The sequence below is a fragment of the Vombatus ursinus genome, unplaced genomic scaffold (genome assembly GCF_900497805.2).
Source record: "Vombatus ursinus unplaced genomic scaffold, bare-nosed wombat genome assembly UNPS02015016.1, whole genome shotgun sequence".
Lineage (NCBI taxonomy): Eukaryota > Metazoa > Chordata > Mammalia > Diprotodontia > Vombatidae > Vombatus > Vombatus ursinus.
This window is the reverse complement of record NW_020954794.1, coordinates 1,010,390-1,034,046: the sequence shown is the minus strand read 5'-3', so window position 1 is coordinate 1,034,046 and position 23,657 is coordinate 1,010,390. Positions and strand designations below refer to the sequence as shown.

General features: G+C 47.8%; 1 protein-coding gene across 2 annotated transcripts in view; it reads left to right on the top strand.

The window, feature by feature from the left end:
- Positions 1-23,657, top strand: part of PSD4 (pleckstrin and Sec7 domain containing 4) — a 64,635-nt gene that overhangs the window by 31,313 nt on the left and 9,665 nt on the right. Inside the window, exons 1-9 of one of the 2 annotated variants that reach the window (XM_027845729.1) lie at positions 673-1,732; positions 2,362-2,431; positions 9,312-10,359; positions 14,010-14,097; positions 15,183-15,579; positions 20,703-20,879; positions 21,430-21,510; positions 22,331-22,443; positions 23,161-23,219. In XM_027845729.1, the coding sequence (XP_027701530.1) occupies positions 9,427-10,359; positions 14,010-14,097; positions 15,183-15,579; positions 20,703-20,879; positions 21,430-21,510; positions 22,331-22,443; positions 23,161-23,219 (1,848 nt within the window). In that variant the 5' untranslated portion in view covers positions 673-1,732; positions 2,362-2,431; positions 9,312-9,426. Of the gene's footprint in view, positions 1-672; positions 1,733-2,361; positions 2,432-9,311; positions 10,360-14,009; positions 14,098-15,182; positions 15,580-20,702; positions 20,880-21,429; positions 21,511-22,330; positions 22,444-23,160; positions 23,220-23,657 lie in introns of those variants that run through there. The other variant, XM_027845730.1, reaches the window with a different exon arrangement.

Here is a 23,657-nt window from a genome sequence, read left to right as displayed (position 1 = left end):
ATGGGACAAAGATGATGACCCAGCATGGGAGACTGAGGAGGAGAGGTCAGATAGATGGGAGAAGGGGAAGTTTATGCTCCTAGCAGAGAAGGTTAGAGGTAAGAGGTGGGGCTTTGCTTGCCTGCCTGTCCAGTTGGCACATTAAGGACTTCATGAAGTGGGAGAAATCCATTCACATGGGTGGGAGGGAAACTGGGCAAGTGTGAGTCTCTTTCCATGAGCAGAAGGATGTGGATTCAGTGGGGTCTTCTCAAAAAGGACAAGTACCCAAAGGAAGCACCTCTAGAAGCATGTTGACCCAGGGCAATGCTGGAATCTGTTAGCCCATGTCCCCTGCCTCATCACCCCTAGACGGCCCGTGGCTGATGATAATGACCAGCCAGGTTACTCGATAATACATCTGAGGAGAGAGTCAGGACACTTGGATGCTCACAACCCTGATCTTTCTCTTATTTTCAGGGCCTGTAGAAGTGTGTGTGAGGATGTATCTGATGGTGATGGACTAAGAGCCGAGGAACCCTGAGGCTGAGCCTGGGTGGCTAGTCTCCAGGAGATCTAATCCCTTCCCTCCACCCCATAGAGCAACTCTCAAGAGTTCAGGCCCCTTCCACCGCACTCACTACCTGCCACCACCCAACTTCCTCTTTAAGCAAACAGGAAGTGAGCTTATGCTCCTAGAAGAAAGGGTTAGAGGCAAGGGGGGGTGGCGCTTTGTCCTGCTGCGGGCCTGTGTGTCCAGTTTGCACGTCAAGTACAGACTGAGGCAGGTGGATTGTACTCTGCATGACCTGAAGCAAGAAGGGAAGACCCAGGGGAGTGGAAATCCAACGTCACTTGCCCGACTTAACCAGTCATTCTTGCTCCCGGGGTGAATTCATTTGGGAAGGGCAGAGGGATGGATGGGGAGGTAGGGTAGACAATCTGGCCCAGGCAGCATAGCTGACAGCTGTAGCAGAGGAGAAGCAGACCACTCCCCAAGAGAGTCCAACCCTTTTATAATTGCTAGTTGGGGAAAGGTGACAGGCAAGCCTTGGGCAAAGGTGGATGTTGAGAGAAGGGTGTGACAGGGACAGGACCCTTGTGAGTAGTGGACAAGGCTAGGCAAGGAAATGAGGTGTCATGATGTAGATTTGGGGATCTTGACACGGGCCTAGAAAAGGCCTGAAAGTCATGGGGCTGATGGGCCAGAAAATCACTGGGAAAAAATGCACCCCCTGGGTATCGGTGCCCTGAGGCCCAAGTTGCCTTGCCCTAATTGTAGCTCATGGGATCACAGACTTATCCAGTTAGACTTGTAACAGCCATTGGTCCATCACAGTTTGAGATGCCCTGATGGTCAGCTCAGCCTTGGTTCTGGGGCCCATGGAGAGAAGGACGCCTTTGTGCTATCTAGACCCAATCGTGGGGTCTAGGCTGGCCTAGATCCTAGAGAGCTCTCCCCATTGTAGCTCCAAGAACTATTTCTCTTTTTGTCATGGAAGAAGGAACTGGGGGCAGCCCTGATCTCAAGCCAGGGCTCTTAGGGGGTCTCATTTGTTAATGCCCCTCCCTCCCATACACTATTGCTCTTAATCCACCCACCTAAACATCGGACAAAGATCAGGACTCCCAGCCTGAGGGCAAGGTTCAAAGAAGGTAGATTTCCCAGCTTGCACCACTTCCTTAATAGAACATTGGCTGGGCTGGGAGTCAGAAGACCCCAATTCTACTCTGGTTCCAAGACTGACTTTAGGTAAGTCACTTCACCCGCTTTCATGTGCACCTCTGATAAAGAAGGATGGCAGTCTCTGCCTGTTACCACCCAAGAGGTGTGAGATCATATGTGTGTCTTTGTAAAAGTCTGCATGCAAAGGAAAGAGGTGACTGGAGTACCCCACAGGCACATGCTTCAAGCATACACACGCTGGGTACAAAGCCCCAGAGCTGGACTCCAGTGTGGGAAAGCAGAGAAAATGGGCACCCAACCTCCCTCCATCAACCGCTTCAGTCCCCCAGAGAAGTGTAAGAGGTGGAGGAACAGAGATGACACAGTAATGATTGAGAGCCACAGGGTGGAGAGGGAGGATGGTGACTATCTCCTGCCTCCCTGCCAACCCCAACCCCTGTGAAAACTAGGGAAGGGCAAAGCCTGGCCCTAATTCTGAGCCTGGTGCAGGGGCAGGTGGGCAGCCATTGGGCAGAGCAGGGAGGGCCAAGAGGGAGAAAGAGGAAGAGGAGGCAGCGTGGGCCGTCTTTGGGCAAAGCTACGTCTTGTAGGCAGGAAGTGTGTGAACAGGGGAGCTCTTGGGGGAACCATGGGGGAGGTGACTGGGAGCTGGAGGGCGGAAGGCGGAAGCTTGCTAACGCTGCCCCATTCACCAGGGAGGACACGGAGGTTGGAGCTGCTCCCTGGGGAGGTCCAGGCCAACTTACTCCTTTCAGCTCTGGAGGGGTGAGTGATGTGAATCCACTTTCAGCACTGGGAAGGGCCTGGAATGGGACAAGGGACATCAGATCAAGGATATGGAAAGAGTCCTATGGGAAATGTTCTTGAGATGGGTGGGTGGATAGTACTCCGGCCTTAGAATTAGGGAGATCTGGGTTCAAATCCTGCCTTGGATGCTTACTACTATGTGATCCTAGGCAAGTCTCTTTATGTCTCTGGGTCTTCATTTACTCATCTGTAAAATAAAGGCAGGTCTTAATGACTTCTAAGGTCCCTTCCATTTCTAAATCTATGATTTTGTGAGAAAGCCCAGCTAGGAGACGATGAAAAGCTGTTATGTGATGACTCAACAGTCAATCGGTTAGCAGGTATTTCTTGAATGCCTACTCGGTATCTAACCCTGCACTGAGAGCATCCTGCCACATCCTCCCAGCCCTCACCCCACTCCTTCCGGCCTACATCACCAACAGCACTTCTCCTGTGCTCGCCGGGTACTGGCTCCCAGCCAAGCATCCAGGGTTCTGTGATGGAAAGAAAGGCCCTCCTCCTCCATCACCACCATGACCCTCTTGGTTATAAACAGGCTGAAATGCCTTGCCCCACCTGCTGGGGATCCTGCAAAGAAATCCAAAGGAATTCAAAGAAAAGATCAAGGGAAGCAAAGGCAGAAGCTTAGCCCCCAGGGGCTCTCCCTAATGCACCTGAGACCAGAACACTCAACAATCCAGAGCATGAGGGTCAAGGGCTGGCCCCACAGGCAAGACCAGGGCTAGTGGACAAAGAACCACGTGAGATGGGGAATGGGGGTTCCAAGTCCATGAAGGCCAACAGGCTCCCGAACCAGGCCCTTCAGCAGGTTCGGAGCAGCAGGGTCTGCATTAGAGGCTGTGACCTCCCTAGTTGTCAGGAAGTGACCCACGATTGTACCATGTCATTGCATCTGGGAAATCCATCTGCCTAGTGCCCCCTCCTCAGACCACAAGAGTGCCCAGTCATAGCATGAAAAGCGAGGGGTGTTTACCTAGTGCTTTGAGAATTCCCAGCCAGAAGCTTGGGGAAGCCATTAACAGATAAGAGAGGGCTTCCTGAGACAACCTGGCCTGTTTCCCACTCAACAGCTGCAAAATTCAACCAATGTGCTAAAGAGCTGATGATGAGGTGAGGAAGAACGAAAGTCCTCATCCCTATGAAGTTGTTCTACTGGCACGGGGAAGGAGGAGAGGGAAGGAGCAGAGTGTGAAGCCTCTATACATGACAATCAATCAGTCGATCAATAAGCATTTATTAAGCCCTCACTTACTAAGTACCAGGCACGGTGCACTGAGGACACAAAGGAAAATAAAAAAACCGTCCCTGCCCTCAAGGAGGGAATTCTTTCCAGGCTTAGGAGGCAAGCAATAGGACATCCAATTTGGGAAAACAAGAGCGGTCCAGTTCAGCTGGAGTGTGGGTTATGTAAAGGAGAATATTGTATGATAAAGCCAGAAAGATATGTAGGAACCCGATTGTGGAAGACCACGAATGCCAAGCTAAAGGAATTATATTTTATCCCAAGGGTAATAGAAAGCCACTAGTCTTTTGAGTATGATGTGGTCACGATCATTAGAGGTAGCCAGGAACACAGTGGTTAGTGCATTGGGTCTTAAAATCAGTAAGACCTGAGTTCAAATCCAGCTTCAGATACTTACTAGCTACGTGACCCTGGGCAAGTCACTTCACTTCTGCTTGCCTCAGTTTCCTCATCTGTAAAATGGAGTTAATAACAACACCTACCTCCTAGAGTTGTTATGAAGATCAAATGAGATTATATTTGTTTTTTTAAAAAAAAAGACATGTTTAGCACAGTTCTTGGCACATAGTAGGTGCTTTATAGATACAGTTCCCTTCTCCTTCCTTTGTCCTATCTGTGACTTAGGAAGATTTTGGGCAGAGATGTTTGAAGTAGGGAGACCAGTTGGGGCTATTATGAGGAGTTCAGGTGACAGATAACTGGGAGATCAGCTATATAATTAGAGCACTGTTCTTAACCTCGGTGCTATAAACTTGTGGGAGAGAGAATACATGTATACACATATATCTCACATGTGCAACACATTATATGCATGTATATATACAAACACACATGTAGCATGTTATATATTTGCAGCATATGCACACGTGGTATGTACATGTATCTCATGTTATGTGCAATACATATGCATTTAACACAAATGTGAAATATATATGTATACACACACACACATATATATATGTAAAAAACAGGTTTATAGCACCCAGTTTAAGAACCCTGCTCTGTATACTTACATACTCATTTTGTTCATATATATATACACATATGTTTTAATAATTATCTCACTATCATTGGTTTCCTTTATAATCCTATGTATTAGATTTTATGGGGCACCTGTGTTGCAGTGGGTAAAGCACTGGGCCTGGAATCAGGAAGACCTGAGTTCAAATCCAGCCTCAGAGACTATGTGACCCTGGGCAAGTCACTTATCCCTGTTTGCGTCAGTTTCTTCATCCATAAAATGAGCTGAAGAAGGAAATGGCAAATCACTCTAGTATCCTTGCCAAGAAAACTCCAAATGGGGTCATGAGGTCAGACACAACTGAAATGACTCAATAACATTACATTTTATGCATTTAAAAACAGTATTCTAAGAAGGAGTTCCTAAGCTTAACCAGGTTGCCCATTGGGTCCAGGACACAAAGGAAAAACCTCTGGACTCAATAGGACCCAAATGCCAGATGTATTGTAGAGATCAATTGCTTTTTCCATCATGACATCAGATGTTTTGAGAGGGAAGGGGAAGGAGAGAAGAAGGGAGACGGAGATGGGTCTGCACATTGGCCCCCAGGGAGCCCAGAGGAGTAAGAAAGACCTAAGTTCAAATCCTGCCTCATGCAGTACTAGCAGCGTGACCCTGGGCAAGTCACACAACTTCTGTCTGCCTCAGTTTCCTCATCTGCAAAATGGCAGTAATGAGAGCACCTTTGTCACAAGGTGGTTGTGAGCTTTAAATGAAATACTGTATTTAAAGTACCTTGTAAAGCTAAAAGTGCTCCATAAATGTTGTTGTTTTTATTGTTTTCATTATTATTAGTTAGGTACAGTGTTATGGGGTGGGGTTAAGGGCACAGCAGCCCCTCCAGCGCCACTGCTTCTGGGAGAGTGAGAACAAGAAAGGGGAGGTGGGGAACTTCTTCTCAGGCCCAGCTGGCTTGGGGCGCTTTGGCTCAGGCTGGGGGGGGGGACTTGCTTGGTGTGCTTTCCCAGGCAACCACCTAGGGGGAGGAAACAAAATGCAGGCAGCCTCTAAGGAGACCCACCCAGCTGGCAGGTGGCTGGGTACCTTGTCCTCCTCTTCCTCCTCTCCCTTTTCTTCCTCCTTCTCCTCTTCCTCCTCCTTCCTCTCCCATCCCTCTTTTTGACCTTGGCTTTCGACCTTCAGACTTGGTAATCGGGGCTTTGAGGGGGGAAGTCCCCTCCAAACATACCCAAAGAACCCTCCACCTCAAAGACTTTTCTCTCTTCCCCTCCCCCCTTTCTCTCTCTCCCTCCCTCCCTCTCCTTTTCTCACTCCCCTCCCTCCTGTCTCTGTCTCTTTCTGTCTGTGTCTGTCTCTCTGCCTCTGTTTCTCTCTCCTCCTTGCCTCCACCTCTGTCTCTGTCTCTCTCCTCCCTCCCTCCCTCCCCCTCTGTCTCTGTCTATCTGTCTCTCTTCCCTCCCTCCCCCTCTGTCTCTGTCTCTATCTCTCCCCCTCTCTATCTCTTTCCCCTCCCTTCCCCCCCCACTCCAATCTTTCCCCTCCTCCTCCCTCCCCTCTCTGTCTCTGTCTCTCTCTCAATGACTGTATTTGCATAAATGACAATTTTCCTTCCTGGCAGGATGTGGGGCCTTCGGGGAGATGTCTCTGTCTCTGGGGGCAGAGGTCTGACCGCCATGCGCTGTCTTCTTCCTTTGTGTGTCCCTGCACCCAGGAAGGTCGGCTCCCTATCCTGCTGGAGCGTGGGTCCAGAGTCTCTCCCCCGCTCAGGGACTTCTCCGATTCATTTCCTCTGGCCTCATGCGCCTGAATGGGATGGGCAAAACCAGCCTCTGAGTCACCAGCCTTGGCTGGGTCCAGAGAAATCATGGGGCTCTTTGTCCAAGGGAACTGAAAGTTTCCAGGACCGAGTGAATGAGGCCTCACATGGTCAGGGAATGATTCTCAATGAAGCCTGAGGGCTGAGTGTGGTCTTTGATGCAGGGCCAAAGAGCTCTGTATTGGGAGCCCGCTGAGTGAATAGAGTGCAGGACGACCTGAATTCAAATCCTGCCTCAGCTAATTCTCATCAGTGCAAGTCACATAACTTGCACGAAACAAGTACATAACTAAACAAGTGACATAATATCTTTCAGGCTTGACTTCCTCATCTGTAGAATGGGCATAGCACCTACCTCGAAGGGATTGCTATAAGGCTCAAATAAATTAATATATGTGAAGAAAGCGCTTGGCACACCTGAAAGCCCCACGGAGAGCTGAGGCCCTTCCCCCCTGGGGGCCGAGGGTTGCCCACTGGGCGGGTGGGGCCATAGCCGTCCGTCTTGCTCAGGTCTGGAATCTCTTAGCTCTCCGCTTCCTCAGACGGCTCAGGCAGATCCAGGGTCAAAAAGTCTGCATGGCGTCGGATGTTTCCATGATGCTTTGAGGTTTGCCAAGGCTTTTTCATCTCAGCTGAGTCCCCCAGCAACCCAGCGAGGTAGGTACTGTGAGGGGTTATCCCCATTTTACTGATAAGGAAACTGAGGCTTAGCCAGATCAAGCAAATGGGATGGTCTATTTAGAGCTGGAAGGGTCAAGTCTAGCCCCCTTCCTTCTATAGATCTGACCAGGGTAAGGAACCTGGGGCTGTCACACTTGAGGACCTGGAGGACCTATGGTCTTGAGGCCCTGGGAATATTATCCAGATGTTTCTGTCCACTTACTTTAAGCCAGGAGGAGGTGACCTTGGGCAAGTCATGTTATGTTTGGGGCACAGATGACTGTCACACATTCAATTTACCCCAAAGGGTCTCCTCATTGACTTGGCTCGGGGGCAATAGTCAGCAAAGCAGGCTCTTTTTCACTGTGTAAGGAGGCGATTGAGGCAAAGTTGACGACGGTGCCCCAGAGCTCAGGCGTCTTGACCTGGTGCTCTGTCCACTTGGCCCTCCCAGCCCTCTTCTCCGTGCAGAGAACGCTGAGCCTGGAATCAAAGGGCCTGGGTTCAAATCCCACCTTTTACACCAACTGCCTGTATGACCGTGGTGAAGTCGCCTGACTTCCCCGGGCCTCAGTTTCCTCAACTGTAAAAACTACCAGGTTGAGTGAGGCGCTAAGGTCCTCTGTAGGTCTGGGTCTAGAAGCCCTCAAGAGGCCTCCTGTCTTCTGTCAGCTCCTGCCTGCCACCTGGTGGCCGTCTGCTAGAAGTGCCTTCTCATTGCCTCCCCAGGCAGCCAAATTCTGGTCTGCTTGGATGCGTGGATCTGACATAAAAAGTCTAGTGTCCCCCAGTTAGGGGCTGCTTAGAGAGTTCTTGCTAGGCTGCACTCTTCAGGCTCCGGGAGAGACCCAGCCCCTTTTGCATTAGTGAAGTTCTGATTCTTCCCACCCCATCTCGCCATCTGACTGTAGATTCCTTCAGAGTCTGTGTCTTATCTTTGTTTCCCCAGCTAGGATCGGAGCTACAGCTGGAAGGGACCTCCAAGGCCATCTGGTCCAGTCCCCTCCTTTTACAGATGAGGAACCTGGGGATGGGGGAAGTGAGTTGCCCAAGGTCACACAGCCAGTAAGGGGAGAGATCCATAAAGCAAGGTCCCAGGGTTTGCAGGATGTTGGCACTCTCTCCACGAGCACAGGTCACAGCATCCTAGTGAGCTGCTTCAGGCTTAGAAGAGATAAAGTGACTAAGAAGGGACCCTAGAGATCACCTAGGCCAACATTCACAGAAGAGAAAACTGAGGCACAGAAAGGTTGAGTGACCTACCCAAGGTTAGATAGCAAGGAACTGTCTGAGGCAGGATTCAAACCCATCACTCCAATCCCAGTATTCGCTCTTCCACACCATGCTGCCTTTAGCAAGTGTCAGAGCAGGATTTAGGTGATTAATGAGCATTTGTTGTTGACTAGAAGATCCAGTTGAGTGAGGTTCCCTGAGAAACTGGCTCTGAGAGTTTACCCCAATGGGAAGATAACAAAGCTGAAGGATGACGGGAAGGACAGGAAGGAAGTATTAAGGAGGGGCTGGATGTCCCCCACCCCAGTCAGGTTTGTCACATGGAGGGAGGAGGAGGAGAAGATGCCTGAAATGGATGGAAGGTTGGAATAAATCATTTCCAAGGTCCCTTATTATTCTCAGATTCTGATTCCATGAAGTCAGTCAACAAACATTTACTAAGCACCTAGTATGTGCTAAGCATTGTGCTAGGGCTCAGGATACAAAGAAGGGCAAAAGAGGGTCCCTGCCCTCAGTAAGCTTACACTCTAATGAGGGAGACAACATGAAATAACTAGGTACAAACAAGCTATATACAGGATAAATGGAAGAAAATCCACAGGATTTTCTGGAAGCAAGCCAAATTCCATTTGGAAGGTACCCTCTCATTTAACTTCTGCCTGAGCGGGAATCTCACCCCCCTCTCCACACACACATACACCCAACAAATGGTTCTCTAGCCTTCCTTGGAAGTTGACCTGCCTTCTGCCTCCTCCCCCAGGGAGCACACCAGGCTTGGGCTTGAGCTACCCCATTCTTTTCTGTTTTCTTCTGAGTCCCCGCCCTCTCAGGGGTGTGATTTTCCTTGGAGGCTTTGCGGATCTAACCCAGAGTTCACTAACTGTTGTTTGCTTTGGTTTCACAGGGTAGAAGCACGTGCATCCCGGGGACTTCTCTGACCTGCCCTGCTCTCAGAAAGGACAATGGGATTGTAGGCAGAGGAGGCAGGAGGTTCCCAGCCTGCTGCTACACTGTCTGGGATGATGGATGGCCAAGGGCTCCCCAGTCATCCTCAGTCCATGGGTTATCACTTGCCCCACTTGGGGGAGAATCTTCAGCCAGTCTCTGGAGAACCCCCAAGGGGAGTCTATGAGCCTGCAGAGGTTCCTGGACCTTGCATGGACCAAACCTGGGTTTTTGGTCCAGCAAACCAAGATGTTTCCAGTGCTAACAACAGCCCACAGATGTTACCTCTTGCAGAACACTACCTTAGATCAAATAGGGATGCCTCACCCAGTTCTCCAAGAGAACGCCGTCACTCCGGGAGAGACAGCCAGAACAACTCCACCCAGGTCATGTTCTGGGCTGGCATCCTCCAGGCCCAGATGTGCGTCCTTGACCTGGAAGAAGAGCTGGAAAAGACAGATGTGTTCCGAGAAGAGCTAAGGCGCTGCATACCTTCCCCCATAGAGCCCCCAAGCTTCTCCCCACGTGGGCAAAATTCCCAAGACCAGGGCATCGACTCTGGGGAAGACAGCAGCGGGCCGGAGGAGGAGCCCCGAGAGTTTCCCCAGGACCAGCCCCTCAGTTCTCCTGTGGAGTGGGGGGAAGAGGAGGAGAGTTTGTTCTTTGACAATCCTCTCTTCCTAGAGAGCCCCACCTCGGTCACTAGTGCTCATGAAGAGCCTTGTTGGAGCTTCGCAGTACTGGAGGGAGAAGAGAGGAGTGAGCAAGAGAGGTTCGAACCAGAGATTCAGTGGACCCAGACATCCCTGCTCAAGGGAGAAGAGGACTCTCGGAACCTAGAGAATAAGCCCGAGTCAGTGGCTGGGGTAGCTGATCCTGACAGAGAGCCTGACCCCTTGTACCCGGTGCCAACCTATAAACTGCATTATCAGTGCTGGGCGAAACAGGATTGTCCCAGTGTGCCTGCCTCCGTCTCCAGTCCCGTGATGGTGGAGGAGACCTTGTCGGTAAGGAAGAAGCCAATGTCTTAGAAAAAGGGTTGAGTCTGCCCATGAGAACTCAAGCTAAGCTGGTTGGCACGAGAGGGTGGGGCCGAGAGTAACAGCAACGCTGGTCTCAGATCATAGTGCCCTTGGACATGGTCCTTCCACTCTTTGAGACATGGAATACATGCTTGGCAGGGGGAGACCCCCTGTCCTTTGGAAGCCCTGGGCTCCTCTCCTAGTTTTCTAGCGGAAACATCTACCACGGGCTCGACTGAAGGAGTACAGAGGTCGGGGAGTAGATAAGGCACAGGATAAGGGTGTGCTCTCCAGATTCATTAGAGGTTATAGCTAAAGGTGTGCAGACCAGACACTGTGATACAATTACCCAAAGGAAAGTCCTTACCTTCCGTTCCTAAGATTCTTGTTGTTTATAATAATATCAATAATAAGGTGGCACAACGGATAGAGCACAGGCCCTAGGGTCAAGAGGACCTGAGTTCAAATCCAGCCTCAGATACATACTAGCTGGGTGACCTTGAGCAAGTCACCTAACCCCAATTGACTCCAAAAAATAGTAATAGTATAGCTGTCATTCATAGAGGTACTATATGAATATGCTATTCAAATTATATATGTGTATATTTATGTGTATATATATGTGTGTGTGTGATGTTAATGTGTGTGTGTATACCATACAAAGATTTCATTTTAACCTTAAAACAACCCTAGGATGGAGCTGTTACTAGTACCCTCTTTTTCCAAATGAAGCAAATGATGATTTGCCCAGGGTCATGCAGCTAGTATGGGTCTAAGGCAGAATTTGAACGCGGGTCTCCCTGCCTATTTTGTTAATAGGGCAAAAAGTGTAGCTGGCAATGTTCAATATTCCAAAATTGGGGGCTAGAGGAGAGAGAGAATATTTTTGTCATGGATGCATTCCACCTCCAATCCTATAACCAGATAGGTTATATAGACAAAAAAAAAGTTATAGGAATAAAGCTTAGCTCAATCTAAGGAAACACTTTCTAACAACATGAACTATTCCAAAGTGGAAAGCGCTGTCTTTCTATGCATTCTATGCCCTAAGCCATCTGGTTGCCATGGTTTCCACTCCAGGCACCATCTCTTTGTTGATCAGAATCTGGTGCAGAATCCAGCTCCCCTCATCGCTTCTTTCCCCTGAAGGAGGTGAAGTCCACTCTAAGGGGGACTGTCTGGTTCTTCTGAGGGATGGTTTCCTACCACCCCAGAGGGACGCTGTCCTAACTGTTCCCCTCCACAGCATGTTGTAGTGAAAAGGATAGCAGACCCAGAGTGAAAGCTGTAATCCATCCTGCCTCAGTCACTGGCTAACTGTTCATTCTGGGCAAGGTACGAATTCTGTAAAGCGAGTGGGTTGGACTCGAAAATCACAGAATCAGAGTATCTCGGAAAAGGACTTCAGAGACCATCCGTTGGAGGGGCTCTTAACCTTTTCTTTTGTCTCGGACGCCTTTGGTCATCTGATGAAGTTGATAGACCCTTTCTCAGAATGATGCTCTACTGTCTACATTCATAATCAAAGGAAATGCTCATTTTTCATTAGAGATGAGTAAAAATGAAGATATAAATTTTTTTACCCATTCAAAGTCATGGATGCCCTAAAATCTATCCACAGGTTCCTTGAGGGGTCTCTAGACCCCAGATTAAGAACCCCTGATTTAGTAGAACCCAAACCTAAGGAGGAATCCTTTCTGCAAAATGCCCAATGAATTGTTATCCCGACTCTACTTGAAAACTTACATCGATGAGGCACTCATCACCTTCCAAGACAGTCCTTTCCACTCTGGAACAGTTCATGTTGTTAGGAAGTGTTTCCTTAGATTGAGCTAAGCTTTACTTCTATAACTTTTTTTTGTTTACCTGGTTATAGGGTTGGAGGTGAAATTCATCCATGACAGAAATATTCTCTCTCTCCTCTGGCCCCCAATTTTGAAATATTGGACATTGCCGGCCACACTTTTTGCCCTATTAACAAATAAGGCATCAGAGATATCAATAGGAGCTAGATGGATCAATTTTTTTTTCTTTTAGCTGGCAAAAGAAATTCAAATCATTTAAACAGATTGGAAAAGGAAAGAGTAGAATAAACTTTGGAATCAGTTTTTAGAATCACCCTACTGGGAGGGGAGGGAGGAGGAAAGAGACTAAACCTTGCAGTCTGGGAATTTGTCTCCCAAACAAGAAATTCAGTGTCCACCATCCAACCCATTGGAGCTGAAAGTGGATGTAGCTGGGGCTGTGACAATGGCCTCATAGATAGCTGTGCCTCAGAGCAGAGTTCTAGCAGAAAATCATGGAGGACTTTTAAAAATGCCCTTTAAAGACCAGGTGAACAGTGCAGTATTGGTGCTATCCCCTTGATTTTACAGTCTAGCTACCCCGTCAAAAAAGAAAATGAAGTTAGTCCAGTATGACTTGCTATAGCTAAATCCACACTCACTCTTAGATGTCATTATTTCTCTAAGTGCTCATAAGCCTCTCTTTAATGTTCTGGAATTTGAAGAAGCCACTCTTCCTTCCCAACTTAAAAAAAAACAATACATTTATCCTTTCTCATTCTTAGAACATTTTTTTCCTATTCTCCACATTTTCCTAATATCATGATTTTATTTTCTCTCTCAGCTTCAGTTTCCTTATCTGTAGAATGGGGATAATAATAGCACCTATTGGATTGAATGAGAAAATATATAAAGGGCTTTGCAAACCTTAAAGCATTATGTAAATCTTACTGATGATCATTTCTCTTGCTTACTCGATAATTAGGATTCCAAGTGTTTTTTTTTTAAGTTTTCAGGGTTATAAGATAGTCGTACCCCAGTACTGGGGACCAGAGGGCAGTGAGATGTATTCTTGCCACTTCCCAACACCTTGGGTGAGGCAGCTACAGGGATACAAGGATAGAGTCCTGGATGTCAGGATGAACTCAGTTCAAATCCTGCCCCAGACACTCATTAGCTGTGAGACTCTGGGGTCAAATCATTGCCCCTCTCTCCATTTCCAAATCTGTAAAATGGGGAAATAACAGCACCAACTTTGTGGGGTTGTTGTGGGGATCAATATGGCAAGGTGTAAATAAAGTGCTTTGCTCTAACTCTCCCCGTAGGTGGATGTTAGCTATTCTGTTTCCCATTAACCCTGTCTTCCTCCCCAGCTGAAGATCATCCTCCTTGGTAAAGAAGAGAGAAACAAAATAAGCATTCAGTTCAGCGAATGTTTGTAGAGTTCCTGCTAGGCGCCACCTTCCCGTGCTATGCCTTCTCTGTAGTCTTTTATCATCCCCTCTGGTATGAAACTCCAGTGCTTCTCGGCTCCCCCTGCCCCACAATCTGCCTGAGCTAAAATGCGCTGCCCCTGCAGTCTCTGGGTGGGAGAAAAAAGGGACCGCCCCCAGTAGATCTCCCTACTTCCAGTCAGCCGCCTCTGCTTGGCCACCAGATCTTCTTCACTTGGCCGTGGAGAGCGACTCGAGCTTCCAGAGGGCCAACTCCTAATTTTGGCTCCACAGTGAACTTTCTGTGCGACTTTCCTTCTGAGCCTCAGTTGTCTCCCCTGTAAAATGAGGGCGTTGGACTAGATGATCTCATAAGTGACCAAGCTCGAAGGAACTGAGCTTGGATTTTCTCCCCTAGGTCCAGGACAGCCACGCACACCAATGGAGCACAGAGCTTCCCTCCAGTGTGGACAAGCAACTGCTCAGCCTGGAGGAGAGAGGTCCAGGTGAGTCCTTGCTTGGAAACTGACTTCAGGGAAGGGCAGGGGACAGCTCTCAGACTAGGGGGCCTGGGGCCTGAGATGGAGTGAGGACAACTCTAAGACCCACAGGTGGCCTGAGACTGGGGAGCAGGGAGGGGAAAGAAGGGCACACCTGGAGGAACTCGCTTCCCTCCATAAGCAACCATACGGAGGGACAGTAGTTTCCCAGTCCCTGGATGCCTTGTTGCTCCAGTTAAAGGCAAGCTGTCAAAACAAAGGGCCTAAGGAGTTGATGCTAATGCTGCTCAGATGGAGAAGGAGGGAAAGGAAGAGAGGGACAGAGAAAGGAAGGGAAAGGGTAAAGAGGAAGAGATGAGGCAAGAAGGAAAGAGAGGGCAAAGAGAAAAGTGAGGAAATTAAGGGGAAGAAAGGGTAGGTGAACTAAAAAAACAAAGGAAGAAAGGGGTGAAGAGAGTGAAGAAAGGGAAAAGAGGGATGAGAAAAGGTGAGAAGGGAAGGAAGGACAGGAAAAAGGAGAGAGGGAATAAAGAGAGAGAAGGGGAGACAGGGGAGGGGGACTGAGGAGGAGGAGGTAAGTGAGGAGGAAGAAGAGAGGAAGGAGAAGAAGGGAGAGGAAAGAGGAGGGGAATAAAGGAGGGGAAGGGGAAAAGGAGAGAGGAAAAAGGGAGGGGGGGCAGAAGATGATAAGGGGAAGCAGATTAAGGAGAGGGGGAAGAGGAAAATGGATAGAGGAAGAAGAAGGGAAGGGGGAAGAGAAGAAAGGAAGGAGGAAAGAAGGGAAGAGAGAAGAGAGGGAAAAGGGAAGGAAAGGGGAAGACAGTTAAGGGGAAAGCAGGTTAAGGAGAAGGGGAAGAGGAAGGAGGGAGGAGGAAGAGAAGAAGGGAAGGAGGAAAGAAGGGGAGAAAGGGAAAAAACAAAGGACAGCAGAAGATGGTTAAGGGGAGGGGGAAACAGGGTAAGGAGTGGGGAGGAGGGAAAAGGGAGGAGGGAGAGGGAAGGGGGAAGTGGGGATAGGGAAGGGGGAAGTGGGGAGAGCATCTTCCAGGCATTAGGGGGAGGGTCATCCAAACCTTCACCTTCTTCCCCAGGTGAAAGCAATGCTGAGCCAACTTGCCTTTTGGCTCCAGGCCCCTGGGCACCACCTGACTCATTTCAGGAGCCTGGCAGCCTAAGAATTGGTGTCGGAGGTCTCAGTGCTCACTCCAGTTCCAGCCCCAGCCCCAGTCCTAGCCCTAGTCTGACCCCCAGCCCTCTGCAGCCACTGGAGGGGAGTTTTCACCGTGACAGTGCCTTCCCTGAGGGCAGAATGCTGGCTGCCGCCTCCTACCCTTCGTCCCTGGAGAAGGAGGAAGCAGATCCTGGTTTCCTGAAGACAAGTGAGCCCCTGCCCCTAGGGAAGACAGTGGAGAGCCAAGAGGAAATCAAGGTAGAAGTGGCCGGGGAGGCCCAGCAGGATGTCAGCCCAGCACCCCCCAACACCAGAGAGTAAGTATAGGGAAAATCACCTCCCCAGCGAGGTGTGGGAGTGGGAGTGACTAATAGGAATAATTATAATGCATATAATGTGTGTGATGTATTATGTTTTATCCTGTAGGATGGAGTAAGAGGGGGAAAGGGAAGGGGAAAGGTAATCCTAGTGAGCTGGGCTATAAAAGTGCCCCCAAAGACCCAGATGTGGGATCTGCCGGAGACAGAGGCAAAAGGAGGGTTTTTGGAAAGTCTAGAAGGTATAAAATCATGAGAAACCACAGCACAGATCACAGCACAATTGGGCGGAAGCTGGCTGGCTGTTAAGAAATAGCCTTTTTTTTTTTTAAAGTTAAAAATTAGAGACAAGAAAGAAGAATCAGTGAGGTTACTGAGACAGGCTGAGCAGCTGGAAACTCATTACGAGGCATGTTTATACAGTGCTTCAAGACTTAGAAAGCCCTTTCCCACAACAACCTCGTAAGGCCTGTAGTGTGTGTGCGATTAAACCAATTTTACAATTAAGGATGACTGACATTACCCTGTTCCCGGATCAGAGCCAAGATTTGACCTAGTTCTGCTGACTTCAAGTCCACTTTGGGAGGTGACAGTACTGCTCGGTGCACAACCTCTACCCCCACCCCTGAGTCCCCACCCTGAACTGGGAGCAAAAGTCTAATCAAGCAGAAAGGACCTGGAGAAGGGCAACGTGATACAGGTGGAGTTTGGGGAGAGCAGAACCCCAAAATGGTGGTTGTAAAGATCGTCAGTGGCCGGGAAAGGAGGCCTGAGTACCCCAAAGGTTGGGGCTGAAACTATAGGCTGGTGGAATGTGAGCCCTAAAATAATGATGATGATGATGATGATGACGATGATGATAAATAGCAACATAGCATTTTAAGGTTTACAAAGCATTTTTACATAGATAATCTCATTTGACTCTTTCAACAATATTGTGAAGTACTATTATTATCTTCATTTTGCAGATGGGGAAACTGAGGCTGACTTCAAGGCAGGATTTGAGTTCTCCTGACTTTAAGTCCAGCTTTGAAATCCAAAGCAACAAAGCTTTTAAGAGCCCGATTGGGGTGGTAACCTGCCTCAAGCTAGGTTAAGTAAGGAGATTGTGGTCCTTTTTGGCCAGCCTGTCCCTAAATTTGTACCCTGAGATCCCATGAATTGAAGTCAAGTTGTTTGGGCTTCTAAATGGGGGGCTGAATAGGGTGGGGCTGAAAAGTCAGTAACAGGAATAGAGTAATAGGAGAACACAATCCCATGAGCATAGCGTTCATTGGAAATCTCAGAAAGGAAGGAAGGAAAGAAACAAAAGAAGGAAGAAAGGAAAGGAAAAAAGAAAGAAGGATAAAGGAAAGAAGGAAAGAAAAGGAAGGGAGGGAAGAAAGAAGTCTCTCCCCTCTTCTTTCTATCTCATTCTCCCTTGGGTGTTTGAGGATGCCTGAATCCATTTTGTCACAGAGAATGGAAATGAAGGGTCCTAGATTAGTGTGACCTTTCCCCTATCCCACTCAACACCTGAGGGCTTTGTCCGCCTCTCCCCAGTGCTCAGACGCCTGGCTTTACCCCCGACTTCTGCAGGTTTGTGGCCTCTTCCTGTGGTTAGATGGCCTCCGGAAACTAATATCTTCCCCCCACCTTTCTCTCTTCCTCAACCCCCTCTCCTGCTACAAAGCACATTCTCAGATCAAATTTCTTCTTTTTTTTTAAATGCTTTGCAATTTATATATTTTTTCTTGACCTTAGTAACTATCAACAAAAACAAACATTTGAATGCACAAAGAATAAAATAAGTGGCCACAAACATAATCGTATGCAAAACTTACATTTCCTTTAGTAGCAGTTTGGTGAAAGGAAATTTAAAATCACAACCGTCCTATTTTTTCATCTGAGTTTTTTTTTTTTTCTGGACTGAGTTACTGTTACAACTCCTTTTAATTTCCAGAGTTTGTACATACTTTTTGTTCCTGCCTTCCTCACCCTGTATCATTTCCTATAAATCTCCCTCCATTTCTTTGTAATAATAGTCAAAGCTACTGTTTACATAGTGCTTTACGGTTTGTGAAGTACTTTACATATGTTCTCATTTGATTATACTCTTCATGTCTGTCATTTCTTATGATAAAATGACATTCCATCACATTTATATTTCCCAATTTTTCTAGACATTCCTGCCCATATGGATTGTTTCTAGCTTTTTGCTATTGCAAATGGTGCTGCTAAAGGACGCTTGTATAAAGAGAAACAGGTTTTTCCTATGATTAAAATCCTTACAACACAACCCTAGCAGTGGGATCACTGGTTCAAAAGGCTATGAAAAGTAGCTTTTATTGTGTAGTTCCATATTGCTTTTCAAACAGATTTCAAACAGATTGCAATTCACAGCTCTACAAATTCTGTGCCTATTTCTCCACAGCCTCACCAGCATTGGATTTCTAAATTTTAATCGTTTGTTTTTTTGTTGTCATGAGCTTTTTTCACCTCCTCTGCTGTGTAAGATGGCATCTCAAAGCTACTTTAATTTGCATCTGATTATTAGAGATTGAATAAGTTTAATTATTAATTAATTAATATTAATTATTAATGTAGGTTTTTTCTTTTGATAACTAGCTGTTGACTATTTATTTGTTAGAAAATGGGCCTTACTCTTTCAAATTTGTGACAATTTCTTACAGACTTGGATGTCTGCTTTTTATCACAAGTGTTTATACAAAAGATTTCTTTTCTTACCTAATATACTTTTCTTTTTTTCTTATTATTTTCTTATCCTTTCTTATCATTATCTTATTTTTCTTATGATCCTTATAATTTCTTATCATTCTTGAGGGCAATAAAAATTACTATTGTAGAGAACTGAAGTTTGATCAGGGCATAAGCCCTATTGGACCATCATTCCAAATAGATAGTACCGCATATAAGCTTGCCTAAAAGACTATTTTATGGAGAACTCACACAGGGCCAGCCAAACATGGTGGTCAGAAGGTACGATATAAGGACATTCTTTTTTTTTTTTTTTTTTTGGCTAGGCAATGTGGGTAAGTGACTTGCCCAAGGTCACACAGCTAGTAAGTATCAAGTGTCTGAGGCTGGATTTGAACTCAGGTCCTCCTGATTTCGGGGCCGGTGATCTATCCACTGTACCACCTAGCTGCCCCTACAAGGACACTCTTAAGGTCTCTGTTAAGAACTTTGGAGTTGATTTGTGACATGGGAGACACTGGCTCAGGACCACCCAGCATAGTGTGCCCTCATCAGAGAAGGTGCTGGGCTCTATGAGCAAAGCGGAATTAAAATGGCTCAAAAGAAACTCAAGATGCACAAATTTAGAGAATCCACCCCAAATGTTCACACGGGCTATTTGTGCCTGACCTGCGGTGTAGAGCCTTACGAGCTTATATCGGTCTGATCAGACACAGTCGGACGCACTGTAACTTGACTTTAACACGGTGATGTCATTTTGGTCCTCTTCAGGAATGAAGGACAACAACCAAACAATGAAATTCCTTGTTTCTGACTCCAGCTTTTTTCCCCATGAAGTCTGTATTCTCTTCCTACTTCTCGTCTTTGGCTATCTGAGGCCCAGGCTGAACTGTCCTACTTTAACTCCCTTGATATCTCTTTCCTAATCTTCTATTCTTACTCCTGGTTGAGTCTGGGCCTAGTTCCCTTAGCTACCAGCAAAGGAAAAAATTTCTCCAGGAGCCCAGCTTCCTCCAAACCATTTCCCCTAATTATCCTTTGCCTCCCGCTTGGATGCTGAATCCCTTTTGATCATCTGCTCTCCAGGACCCAGGGCCATTTTGTCTCTCCTAGAGGAGCCAGAGAAGCTAGCTCTTTTGCTTATGTAGAAGCAATTAGCTCATAAGCATTAGCTGTAGTTACTTCACAGATGCAAATAAAACATGTCTCATTACACGGAGGAGTCTCGTGGAAAGAGAGGCAGTTCTCTGTGTGCTCCCTGTATCATTCCTCCTCCTGGGGCTGAGCCAGGCTCTCTGCTGTCATGCCTGTCCATATGCTCCCATGCTACCCACCCCAACTTGGAGGCTTCTAGGGAATAAGAGGAAGAGAAGGAGGAAGAGGAGGAGGAGGAGGGGGAGGAAGACCACAAGCTGGAAAGACGGGAGCTCCTAAATCTTGAGCTTCAGGCTTGTTTACTGGTTTATTTTTCGTTCCTGAACATCTTTGAGCGCAGGCGGATGGAAAGTCGTGAGCACTGTCAGCGAAGGTTTGAAGGAATAGGCTAGATTTTACTTCCTCTCAGATTCAATCCAGCTTTTTCCTGATCAGTTCCATATGGACTCATGATCAAGTCACTTAATCCCTCAGTTTTCTCATCTGTAAAATGGGAGAAATAGCAGCACCTACTTTACAGGGCTGTCGTGAGGATCAGATGAGATCACATATGCAAAGCATTTTGCAAACCTTAAATCATTATAAAAATGTTGGCTATTATTATTAATTATTCAGACCCTACAAGAGCTGGGTCCCCTTCATGACAGGGGCAGGATTATAGACTCGCTGCTGAAAGGGACCTGAGAACCCAACCCTCATTTTATAGATGAAGAAACTAAGGTCCTGAGAAGTTAATAATTATAATTATAATAGCTAACATTTACATAGTCCTTACTATATGCCAGGCACTGTGCTAAGTGTTTTATAATAATAATCTCACTTGATCCTCACAGCAACTCTGTGAGGTAGATGTTATTATTATCCCCATTTTACAGCTGAGGAAACTGAGGCAAACAGAGATGAAGTGACTCGCCCAGGGTCACACTGCTAATAAGTGTCTGAGGATGAATTTGAACTCAGGTCTTCCTGACTCTAAGTCTATTGCTCTATCTACTGCTCTGCCTATGTGCTTCGGGGCTTGAGGGCTGGGATAATCTGTGCCTGAAGCTGTCCTCCCTATCGCAGTTGGCCTTGGGTCATGCTCATCCTCAGAGATCCCTCCTCAGAGGCCTAGATTGGTCCTCTGGCCTGGGACTGATATTAGACGTTGCGCCTTCGTTAGCAGCATGAATATTGCGGCAGCAGAGATAACCTAGGCCTGTGATTCTTCAGTGGTCTGCCTTAGGTCTATAGCTTTATCCTCAAGGTCCTCTCCTTCTATCTCTTTTCAGACATCTTAAAAGCACCGAGTCCCAAACAGAGCCCCAGGAAGAAGGGCAGAGACCAGAGGCTAAAGACAAGGTTGCCAATGGGGTCAGCTCTGACCAAGTAGCTTGGAAACTGGCTTCGCGCCTCTACCATCTGGATGGCTTCCGGAAATCCGAGGTGGCCGTGCACCTTCAGAAGAAGTGAGCAGGGGCCCAGGCTGGTTGGTAGACAAGATGGAGCATCCCCTTACAAGGAAGATCTGATTAGAGGGCCAGCTGGCTTCGGCTGATGTGCCCATGGCATTGCCTTTCTGTATAGTCCGCCATCTTGTCCCTGCTTCTCCTCCCTGCCCCACCTGCAGCATGTTCCATGTCTGCGTCCCCTGGCCCACCCTCGTTTCCATTCCCCTTCTCTCTCACCGCTACACTGATCTAGTTTTGTCCTCATACTCCTTCTTGGTCAGGGATGAGGTTTCCAAAGTGGCAGTGATCTTCTCTACCTGTCCTCCCATGACCCATGTTGGGGCAGAATGGAGCAGGGTATGTTACCTTGCCTAGACTATGCCTGCCTCACTGGACAGGTAGCCTACTGATTCCTGGCTCTGGTAGGACCCCCTTTCTGTCCCTCCTGCTGGGCCTTCTGGGCAGCCAGGTTGGCCAACCAGACCTCCTGTTCCTCCATCTTCTCTGCCTGGCTCCTAGCTCCAAGATTCAGGCTCCTCACTCTTCCCATGCCCTTCTTGGTTTGTAGCAATGACTTCAGCAGGGATGTGGCTGAGAAGTACCTGTCCTTCTTCCAATTTAAAGACAAGAGCTTGGACCAAGCCCTTCGGTAGGTTGCTTATAGGCTATTAATGGGCAAAAATGAGGACAAGTAACCATAATACCAGCTTACTGTTCATCATTTCAGTCATGTCTGATTCTTTGTGACCACATTTGGGGTTTTCTTGGCAAAGATACTGGAGTGGTTTGCCATTTCCTTCTCCAGTTCATTTTACAGATGAGGAAACTGAGGCAAACAGGGTCAAGTGACTTGCCCAGGGTCACTCAGCTAGTAAGTGTTATGTGTCTGAGGGCAGATTTGAACTCAGGTCCTCCTGAATCCAGGGCTGGTGCTCTATCTGCTGTGCCACCTAGCTGCCCCTTGAGGCCAGATTTGAACTCATGTTTTCCTGACTTCAAACCTGTCTCTGTATTCACTGTGCCACCTAGTTGCCCCCGTAATACCAGCTAGCTTGTATTAAATCCTGGGTTCAAACACCATTTCTAATATTTACTTCCACTGTGACTCAAAGGTCAAGCCCCTTGACTTCTTTCGGTCTCAGTTTTCTCACCTGAAAATGAAAGGGTTGGACCTCCTCAGGGTCCTAACGTCCCTCCCAGGTCTAGATCAATATTCCCTAGAATAAGACACTTTGGACAAGTCACTTAACTTCCCCTGGCCTCAGTTTCCTCAATGAATAAATAAGAGAGTTGAGCTAGGTGACCTCCTGGGTCCCTTACAGATCTGGACCTATGATTCTACGGAGGATTTCAGTAGACAAATGGAGTGGAGTCGGGGGGTAGAATCCATTCTGGGTGTGGGAGACTGCCTGTTTTTCCAATGATTTCCCCTCCCTAACTTTTATCCTGCCACCTCTACCCCATGCCAGGGGCTTCCTCCAGGCTCTGGTGTTGAGTGGGGAGACTCAGGAGCGAGAGAGAATCCTCTATCAGTTCTCCAAGCGTTTCCACCATTGCAACCCTGGGGCCTTCCCATCAGCAGGTGAGAAAAGGATGATCATGGAGGGAGACAGGGCAGGCCAGAGGGGAGGGGTCCTGGCTGGACAAAAGGATCCAAGAGAAGGCAGGGAGATTATGTCACTGCTGCTTTGGGAGTGAACTGGAGGAGGGGGTGCAGTGCCCCCCAAATACACCTAAGGGCGATGATTTTATTGTCTGGGCATCCCCTCATCACAGCCACCCTTCCCTCCAGATATTAGTGGATGGTTTCAGGGGTGGAAATGAGTCAGTCACCTACACTCTGGCCATGAGGTTCATCATATCTCACTGGGCTGGTGCTTGGATGAAAGATGGACGGTCTCTTGCAAGGCTCATACTCCAATGCTTAAGGAGGCAGTGTGGTCCAGTGGGGAATATATGGTGGATTTGGAGTCAGAAAGCCTGGGTTCGACTCCCAATTATTGCTTAAGTGATCTTGGACTCATTTTCATCATCTGTAAAATGGGGAGAGGGTGTTGGACTTGATGTCTTCTAAGGGCCCTTTCAGCTCTAAATCTATCCTCTTATGGTTTCCTTGCCATGATGAGCCACTTGAGGGCAGCTTACATTGTGGGAGGCAAAGGGAAAAGGAGAAAGTCGGCTCTAGTGAATCACTGAGTCTGATGCTACTGAATCAGCCAGTATTAATAGTAGTTAGGGCCAGGAGAGTCAACCTAGCCCATATAAAGACCCCAGACATCCTGGTTTCTCTATTCCATAGATGCTGTCCACACCTTGACTTGTGCACTAATGCTCCTTAACACAGATTTGCATGGACAGGTAAGTAGGGACTGAAGGAGGTGGGAGCATCAGGGAGGAAGAAGAGAGAAAGGGAGAGAAGCAGAGACGGGAGAAAAAACGGGAGAAGCTCCACCTCTTAGTTCTTCCTGGGGTTCGAGGCCAGTGTGGTTGGCTCCTGGAATACCAGCCTGCTCAATCTAAGAGGGTACCTTAGTACCCTACCCATAGTCCTGGCGCCATGAAAGTAACCAATCAGGGAGAGAAGGGCTGGTGATTGGCGGGAGTGGTGGATCAGAGGGTGGCTTAATGAGTGGAGGGCATTTGCATAGTATAGGATGGGTAGGGAGAGAGCTCAGGAGTGCTATGGAACCTAAGGCAAGGAGGTGGAATAAGGGGGTGGGGATTAGGAGGTTGGAGCTGTTAGGGAAAGCATTGAGGTGCCAGCTGGCCAGAAGCGAGGTAAAGAGATTGAGGATG